General features: G+C 57.4%; 1 protein-coding gene across 1 annotated transcript; it reads right to left on the bottom strand.

Annotated features, from left to right (window-relative positions):
- Nucleotides 1-2,717: 2,717 nt before the first annotated feature.
- Nucleotides 2,718-3,805, bottom strand: LOC136511314 (uncharacterized). The gene is made up of 3 exons (XM_066505427.1): nt 3,713-3,805; nt 3,221-3,464; nt 2,718-3,142 (listed from the first exon to the last, which is right to left on the bottom strand). The coding sequence occupies exons 1-3, from the start codon at nt 3,803-3,805 to the stop codon at nt 2,718-2,720; spliced, it is 762 nt and encodes a 253-aa protein (XP_066361524.1).
- Nucleotides 3,806-9,531: the final 5,726 nt, after the last annotated feature.

Below are 9,531 nucleotides of genomic sequence, written 5' to 3'. Positions count from 1 at the left end.
GAGGCCGAGACCCTCATCGTCACCCCTGTCTTGTCCGCACCCCCGAAAAGCCATTAAGTCTCAGGTCCTGGCTGATGTTGGTGGGCAGAATGGATCGATACCCAACTACCACCGTAACTCAAGAAGGACCAAGCCGCAGCAAAGTAATGGACCATGTACTTACTTCGATGGGTCTCTGATGAAGAGCGGGGGTAGGCATGGGTCGGCTCTTCACTCTACCCCCTCGGAGTGGCATATGCGCTAGGTAAATCCGACTCTACTTTCGCCGCTTCGAACAACTGGGCCAGAATACGAGGCCCTCGTTCAATGGCCCTGCAATATCACCATTGAACTTGGGGCAATGGCGTCCTCGTACGTTGAGGAGAGTCGCAACTTGTCATCAACCAAGTGATGAAAGGAGTCAAACTGCCACGACCTCAAGATGGAGGCAGACTGCATGATGGTAAGGTAGCCTAAGGGGACAAGTTCGATGGCCTCGAACTCAACCACATCGCGTGAAAGTTCAATGAGGCCATGGATGAGCTGGCAAGATGGCGTCCGTCATGGACCCTCGGTCCCGCCGAATGTCTTCGCCAGAGACCTCCACAAGCCTTCCATCAACTACGTATCAACGGCAGAGGCAGGCCCCCTGGTCGAGCCCACCGCAGGGCCCGAGGCCCCCTCTGTCGCCAAGACCTCTACTGCCAAGCCCGAGGCCATGGCAATCGATGTGGAACCTCCCAAAGCCGACCAAGGTACGGACTGGCGAGTCTCATTCCTTGATCACCTCGTTCGAGGAGATCTTCCTACTGATAGGACCGAGGCTCGACGGCTTGTGCAACGAGCCAAGACTTACGTCCTCTGCAACGGCGAGTTGTATAGGCGTAGCCCATCTGGTATTCTCCAACAGTGCATCACCACCGAGGCTGGCCAATCCCTACTTTAGGACTTGCATGTGGGAGCCTGCGGGCACCACGCGGTGCCTCGGGCGCTCGTGGGAAATGCCTTCCGCCCAGGTTTCTACTGGCCAACAGCGATGGCCGATGCCACGAAGCTAGTACGCTCCTGCGAGGGATGCCAATACTACGCTCGACAGACGCACCTCCGGGCCCAAGCCCTCCAAACCATCCCCGTCACATGGCCATTCGCCGTGTGGGAGCTAGACATGGTTGGACCTCTACAGAAGGCACCCGGGGGCTATACCCATCTGCTGGTAGCCATCGACAAATTCTCTAAGTGGATCGAGGCTCGTCCAATCACCCAAATCAAATCCGAGCAAGCAGTGTTGTTCTTTACGGATATCGTCCACAGGTTCGGAATCCCGAATACCATCATCACCGACAATGGGACGCAATTCACCGGCCACAAATTCCTGACGTTCTGCGATGACCACCACATCCGTGTGGCCTGGTCAGCCGTAGGACATCCCAGGACAAATGGCCAAGTAGAACATGCAAACGGCATGATCCTACAAGGTCTCAAACCTAGAATATACAACCGGTTGAAGAAATTCGGCAAGAAATGGCTTGCCAAACTCCCGTCGGTCATCTGGAGCCTGAGGAATACACCAAGCCGAGCCACGGGGTTCACACCGTTCTTCCTGGTCTATGGTGCCGAGGCTATCCTCCCCACCAACTTGGAGTACGGTTCACCGAGGCTACAGGCCTACAGTGAGCAAAGCAGCCGCAATACCCGCGAGGACGCCCTCGACCAACTAGAGGAAGCCCGAGACGTCGCACTACTACACTCGGCCAAATACCAGCAAGCCCTACGACGCTACCAAGCCCGGCGCATTCGGAGCCGAGACCTGAAGGTGGGCGACCTAGTGCTGAGGCTAAGGCAGAGCAGTAAGGGCCGCCACAAGCTGACCCCGCCATGGGAAGGACCGTACATCATCGCCCAAGTACTGAAGCCCGGAACCTACAAGCTAGCCAACGAGAAGGGCGAAATCTTCACCAACGCTTGGAACATAGAACAGCTACGTCGTTTCTACCCTTAAATTTCCAAACGTTGTTTACATTGTTTCTCAAAATACAATAAAGAAGCGTTCTTTAGTTGTTATAGTCTTTCGAGGAACCCCCTTATAGACAAGTCGATTGTATGGAACCTAAGGACCGAAAGTTCGTCCCAAAGGCAAAAGGCTGACTGAGCCGTGAGAACGGCCTACGCCCCCGGGCTACGGCAGCTCCCTCACCACCTTTTCACCCAAGGGACAGCTTACGCTCCGAGGAAGTTCTTTGCAAAAAAGTTGTCTATCGATAGGGGCTCGACGTCATAATAACGCTATAAGGGAGACTTGGCTCTGCCTCTGCAAAGCCGAGCCTCCCTCGGGGGCTATAAGGGGGAAACCCCCCCTAAGTCCCGGACACCATTTTTTAACCATCTTTCAAAAATTTCTACGCTAAACTCTCTCATGCTCCGACAGGACCATCGCAAAAAACCTAAGGACCAAAAGCTTGTCTTGAGGCCAAAGGGCCGGTCGAGCCGTGAGAACGGCCTACGCCTCTGGGCTACGGCAACTCCCTCGCCACCCTTCACCAAGGGATGGCTTACGCTCCGAAGAAGTTCTTTGCGTGTGTCCACGAATGAGACAGAGGGTACAGGCTCGGAAATAGAACAGAAAACGGTTAAAAAACGCACACGCGCAAATACTTTAAAGGCCTCGACGACCACAGAACGTCACGATATGACAATTAACCCAATCTGGTTACATGACCACTTTTGGCCTAGGTCAAAGCTTAAGGATCGGCGCCTGGCGCGGGAGGGACCACCTCTTCTTCAAATAGACGGGCCAGCGCCGTGCCAGGCTCCTCGGCCGCCTCCATCAGCTTCGCGACCTCTGCATCGGCCTCCTCGTCATCTTCCGACAAGACATAGTCATCGCTGACAGCCTCGAGGTTGACGACGTAGTGCGAAGAGACAACAGCTAGGGCGCGCTTGACACCCGTGTGCAACGCCCCCTGGAGTCGCTCGTCGACGTGGCCGCTCAACGTAGTCAGGCGGCTCCCAAGGGAGTCGGCTGATTCGACCCCCTCAGCCTCCAGAGCCTCGCAGGCGGCATGGGCGGCGCTGCGCAGCGCCTCATGCTCTCGGACCTCAACGTCCAGCACCGCTTGCATTGCGACGGAGGCCTCGGCCGCCTGGGAGAACTCTGTCTCCAAATCTATGACACAACAAAGAGTCAGGAGTCAAACGTAAACCAGAGCAAATGGAACAAGGCGCGCGGCTCGGCAGAACTTACCCTCGGCTTTCTTCTTCCAGTCTAAGGCCTCGACTCGAGAGGCCTCGGCCGCCTTGGTAGCCTCTGCCAAAGCGACTTTCGTCAGCCGGTGTTCACTCTGCTCCGCACCCAGCTGCCCGGCGGTGGCCTTGGCAGAGGCCGTCGCTTCTTGGGCCTGGGACCTAAAGGAGTCCTGCTCCTCCTCTAGCTCCTTGATCTTCGCCACCAAAGGGGCAGACTGCTCCTTAGCCGTGGCCACCTCGGCCTGAAGGTCAGCACAGCGAAGGCGGAGGTCCCCCACTTCCGTACTCCGCGCCGACAAGAGCCCCTGGGCATCGACAAGCAGGCCCTTCTGCCACCGGAGCTGGTCCTAGATGCCCCTCTCCCTTCATAGGAACACCGATTTCCCAAGGGACCGGGTCTCGAGCTCCTTGAAAAGGCAAAAACGTACGTCAAATGCTGTGACGGGGCTTGGAGAGAAAACAACGTGGCACGAGAGAGGAAAGTACTTACCTGGGTAACACCAGGCAAGTCCCCTCCATAATAGACATCGCTGTCTGCAGCGACTGCACTGCCAGTTGGCGGTACTGCTCGAGGGTGTCCCATCGCCCCCCCTCCGCAACATCTTCAAGGGCGAACGCGGGCTCCCCCTCAGGGTCGGCCCGGTCCCACCAGAAAACACGTGGGAAGTTCCACCCGTGGGGCTCAGGTCGGACCCAGGCGAGGACCGAACTCCCCTCGACGAGAGCCGGGACTGGCTGCTCTGCGGTACTGGCCGCCTCGACGTCCGCCGCCTCCTTCCCATGGGAGGAATCATCAGACGAGATCGCCTGAACCTGGGGCGGTGCCAAAACTTGCCCCGTCTCCGCCGATCCACCGCCTCGGCCTCGACGGAACCGAGGGCTCTGGCCTCTGCCATCTCTACCTCGATGACCCCCACGTCCACCGCCATGGCTTCAGAAGTCTTGGGAGCTCTGGCCTCACCCTCGATGGCCTCGGTAGGGGTGGAGGCCTCGGCCTCGTTCACCCCAGGACCCACGACACCACGGGGCGTGGGCTCCTCCTCCCCCACTCGTTCCATGGCCGCCTCGGTGCCCTTTTCTTGGGCAGCTGGTTCCTCTAGGATGGCCTCGCCCGACGCCGCGCCACCCTGTACGCCAGCCTACGCCTCCTCTGCCTGATAGGCGGTGGAGCTGATGTTCACCTTGAGCGCCTTATGGGGCGCCAAGGCAGGTTCCTCCACCCGACGCTTCAGGCTGGACGCAAAGACACTCCCAAGGTCAGCGTACAACCAAGGGGCAAGCAGGGAATACTACAAACTCCGCCAAAAAAAAGAAAAAAATACACTTACCGCGAATGGGGACACAACCGCTTATGTACGACGTCCCTCCTCTTCAACGGCGGCGGTGGCGGTGGTGGCACGGCCTCTGTATCCACCGATACTGGCTGGTCACCGCCGGACCCTGGCACCCCCTCAACCGTCCCTAGAGACAGTTGAGGCGCCCCCGCCATCGCTCGCTCTACCTCCGCCGCCGAGCTCACTGGGCTAACAGCCCGCTTCCCCAACACCCGCGCCCCGAGCGTATCATCCTCGACGACAAGACGAACGTCTCCCAGAGACACCCCGGGCGCCACCTCCCTAACGTCGGGGAGGTAGTCCAGGGTACCCTTCCCCGCCTCGCTCTCGTCGTCATCGCCCGAGGATTCCGACGATGACGGCGTCGGCGATGACTCCACCGAGAGACCCTCAAGCTTCTGACGCCGGCGACGCTCGTCCAGCTTTCCGCGCTCAAGGATCTTCCTCGTGAGCTTTGCCTCCTCGGCATCCTTCCGCTTCTTTTGCGCCTCAGCACGCGTCTGGTTCGCCGCCCGTTGAACCGCGTCCTCAGGAACAGGCGGCGGGGAGGCTCGCACGTCTCTCATCCCCTGCAGGAACGACAAAATAAGGCGACGGACAAAAAAGACAAGGAGCAAGAAGGCCGTGAAGGCCTTGACAACACCCAACCTACCAGTGGGATGTACCCCCACGACGGGCGTATCGGGAAAGGCATCAAATCATCAAGCTTCACCTTCCCATCCACCGCCTCTCTCACCCGACGCAGGGTCTCGTCGTTTGAGATGGCGAAGGCGGACATCTTGATACCTTCGATCGGATCACTCGGGGTCATCTCAAACAGGCGCCGCCGCCGAGCCATCAGCGGCAGCACCCTCCGGCGATGAAAAGCCGCCACGACCATGGCCACCGTAAGGCCGCGGTCACGCAGCTTCCCCAGGGCCCTTAGGAGCGGTTCTAGCCTAGGCTGGTCGACCTTAACAACGCCGTAACCCCATTTCTCCGGCTGACTCTCCACAATCCGCCCAGTATAGGGGGGAAACTCGTCATCATCATTGCAGAGGTAGAACCATCTGTTATGCCAGCCACGGTTGGACGACGCGAGCTGAGCCGGGATATAGAGGGACTGCCAGTCTTGGCGCACTTGGAGAGTGCGGCCGCTGGCCCTCAACGCCTTTCGAGCGCCCTTCACGCCCGCCGGCTTGGTGGTGAAAACCGCCCGAAATAAGTGGAGCCACAGCTCCCAGTGGGGAGCGATCCCCAGATACCCCTCGTAGACGGCGACGAAGATGGCCGCCTACGCGATGGAATTGGGGCTAAAGTTGTGAAGCTCCACACCGTAGTAGTACGGGAGCGCCCGCATGAACTGGTCCGCCGACGAACCGAGGCCTCGCTCGTGGAAAACGACGAAGCTCACCACATAGCCGTCACGTGGCCTCGGCTCCGACTCGCTCCCCGGAGCAATCCACTCTGGCCTATTGGGGTTGGTGATCGGGCGGAGAAGACCAGCGTTGACAAGCGCCTACAGCATCTCCACCGACGCGTCGGAGCGACCCCAAGGATCCGCCTGGAGGATTCTGACGCCCGCCATCGGTGCAGTGGAGGGCACAACTGCAATGGTAAGACGAACCCTCGACTACTCTCTCTCTCTCTCTTTCTCTTTTTCCCCTCTCCCCACTTCTTCCCGGCGCTCTCCTCTGCTCTTAGCAAACGCTCGAAGGCAGAGAGGGCGATTGCGAGCGAAAAAGGTAAGGAGAGGCGGAGCCGCGGCTCGTCGCGTATTTATAGGGGAGAGGGCGAACGGCCAACGACTAAATCAGAAACGGGTGAGCGACGAAATCGGGATAATGATTTTCTAGATCTAGCACGATTAATGCAGATCCGGTAAAACCACCCACGCGTCCGTTTTTTACTAACTGCGCGTAGTAACGTCCCGTCCGCAGACAGCGCGACAGGGTTTATCTGTAGCAATGGCAGGCACCTTTTTCGCCCCCCAAGAAACCGCCGTGAAAGGCGCGCCTACCGTTGTCAGCCGATGGAAAGGGAATATCCCCCACGCGATTCCTTCCAGACTAAGGAAATGGGCACCGAGCCCATTACGGTCCAGAGGTTCGAAGGCTGGGCCCCCGAGGGTCTCGATAGCTGCCTCAGGACAACAGAGTTAGGGACAACTATGGGCAAGCCCGTACATGGCCGAGGCCCAGGCAAGCGATTGCCTAGGGATGCCCTATGTCGTGTCCGAGACCAGCAGGAGTTCTCTAAAGGGGATCCCATCGTAGGGAGGCACCGAGCCCCTAGGGCCAATCGAACGGCCCTGGCACCCGCTAGAGAAGCCCTCTGGTACCTTTTTGGAGTGTGTCTCTAGATCACTAGCCGACCCCTATCAAATGGGGCACGGGCCTCCACTCGGACTTACTCGATAACAGCTCACCGGAAGTGTCACCGCTCGCACCCACCGAGGGTAGCCTGGCATATTCCACCCCTCCTTCCGAGCGAAAAGGAAGCACGAGGGTCATACAAAAAGCCAGGGGAACTCCTGATCGCCCTCTCGCTCTGTGTAGAGGCTCGGGGGCTCTTCCTGCAACCTTGCCGAGACCCAGTGACCTAGGCTCGCACGCGAGGGCCCGACAGGCTCAGGGACTCCTGCACCCCGAACGAAAAACTAACGACCTGAACTCACCCTCATGGGTCTGGCAAACACGACAGAACACCTTGCTTGATGAAGAAAAAAGCCCCTGGAGGAATGAACTCACTCCTCCAGGGACTCGGGGGCTACACCCGACGGGTGCGCTCGCGCGCACCCACCGGAATCACGAAGTACAAAACAAACCCGACAAAAGCCACTGAGAAACAAAGTCTTGAAGAAACCTCAGGGAGAGTGCCTCACACTCCCGCCCGAGGCTCGGGGGCTACTGTCGGATACCAGAAAAAGGGGTACCCCAAGCAAAGACCGAAAAACTTCTTAGACCCTAAAAAGCAAGAACCAATAGAACAAACAAGGTCTCAGCCAAAATCTTCGATTCGCCCGAGGCCCCCTCGAGGAGGCCTTAGAGGAAGCAACGAATCTCCGATTCGCCCGAGGCCCCCTCGCCGAGGCCCCCTCGTCGAGGCCTCGGAAGAAGCACCGATTCTCCGATCCGCGCGAGGCCGGCTCGGCACCAGCCCCGCGATCGCCGCTTTGACCAAACTGCTCTGGCTGAACATCACATCCAATCAAAGCGCTCAACTACTCCGACAACCGCACGACGGCACAGTACAGCGAAGTGGCCGACTATACATCAGTCGCGTCAACACCCTGCCATCTGCGACGGGACGAAGCAGGGGTTACCGACCACTGTGCTGCCTAACTCCTGCACCAAGGATAACGCGACATGGGGAGTCAGGGCTGGGTCCCTGTAACCTTGGAATCAGCGCACCAACCGCTCCATCTCGCCCGAGACCCCTCGATAAGGCCTCGGACTCACTGACCCCGCTCTGTCTCGCCCGAGACCCTCCAGAGGGGCCTCGAACAAACTGTCCGTGCTCTGCCTCGCCCGAGGCCGGGCTCGTCCCGCAACCTCGTCGTCTCCGCCTCAAACGTCACTCTGGCAAGTTGTTGCATCCAATTAATGCGCCCAGCTGCGCCCACTACGTAAGCCACGATCGGCAGTGCACTACTACAGGAGCGACGGGGACAACAGTCAAATCTCCTTTTTACCATCCCTTACTGACAATATAGGTACCATACCCTATAGACGCACGTCCCGCACTGTTCCGCCTAAATCAACTACGACGATGGCCACCGAGACCCCCGCATTGTCGCTTCTAAAGGCCTCTGCACAGTGGGCCTCGGCGCGACCAACTACAGCAGCCGCCAGGCCACGGCACTTCACAAGTCAACAAATCCACAGGAGCGCAGCATGTCGCCTGCCTGACCATACTGACTAGACTTCTACGGGAACTCCCACGACGGCACACTGCCCCAGGAGTAGAGTACGTCATCAAATAGTCCTTTAGAAGCTCTACGTATAGCTCTCTCATGTACACTGGCTTCCCCCTTACGGCTATAAAAGGAGGTAGCCAGTACCGTTTCGGGAGGAGAGCGAGCAAGACATATCAAATCGGCTCACGAATGCCCACACAAGTAATGCACCTCACTCTGTAATTCATATTTCGCCTCGCAGAGACCTGGGACGAACTCCCTCTCTCGCCTAGCTTGTAACCCCCTACTACAAGCACCCCGGTGCGAGGAATACAAGAACACTCTCTCAGACTGGACGTAGGGCATCCATTGCCTGAACCAGTATAAACCTTGTGTCTCTTTGCATCACCATCCGGAATCAGGAGCACGCAGCACAAATTCACTCGTTGGTTGAGGACCCCCGGTCCAAAACACCGACAGCTATCGTGGCCGCTGCAGCTGTACAACAAGCTAAAGCGAACAAGTCGAACTTTAACAAATTTATTTTCCGTTGCAACGCACGGGCATATTTGCTAGTATAGGCACATACATGCAAAGGAAGGAATCAGAACAAGTGGCATGCAAGACGGCAAAGTCACACACGTTAAGCTAAGTCAGATGCTAATGCATCTGGTTTTGAGGCATTATGAAAATTGCTGGATTTGGGCGATGGTTCTTCACCCCGACTGCCCATCAGGGATTCAGTCCTAGAGAGGACAGGGTGGTGGCATTCATCTGCTGAATTTTCTTCGACCACAGGCAACACTTTTTCAGCACAGATGAGGTGGTTGTCTTCTTTAGGTTCATTGTCTTCCATGTTCTGTCATCCAACAAGACAACATCAGGGAGAAGTTTTCATGGGCATATGTTGAGTTTTCCTCTGCCATCCTCAATTTCTTGCCCAACAATGTCTCTAGTTGCATGCAAATCTATTTCACCAATGGGTTGTTCAGAGAGACTATTCAGTATAACATGGAGAAAATAGGTTGTACTCATCGATTCACAGGTAAAACACTATGTTTTATATACCATATAGTTAATAGGGTGCAGTGGTACTCT

The sequence above is a fragment of the Miscanthus floridulus genome, chromosome 16 (assembly GCF_019320115.1).
Source record: "Miscanthus floridulus cultivar M001 chromosome 16, ASM1932011v1, whole genome shotgun sequence".
Taxonomy (NCBI): Eukaryota; Viridiplantae; Streptophyta; class Magnoliopsida; order Poales; family Poaceae; genus Miscanthus; species Miscanthus floridulus.
The sequence above is the reverse complement of the archived record's forward strand: the minus strand, read 5'-3'. Positions and strand labels throughout refer to the sequence as shown.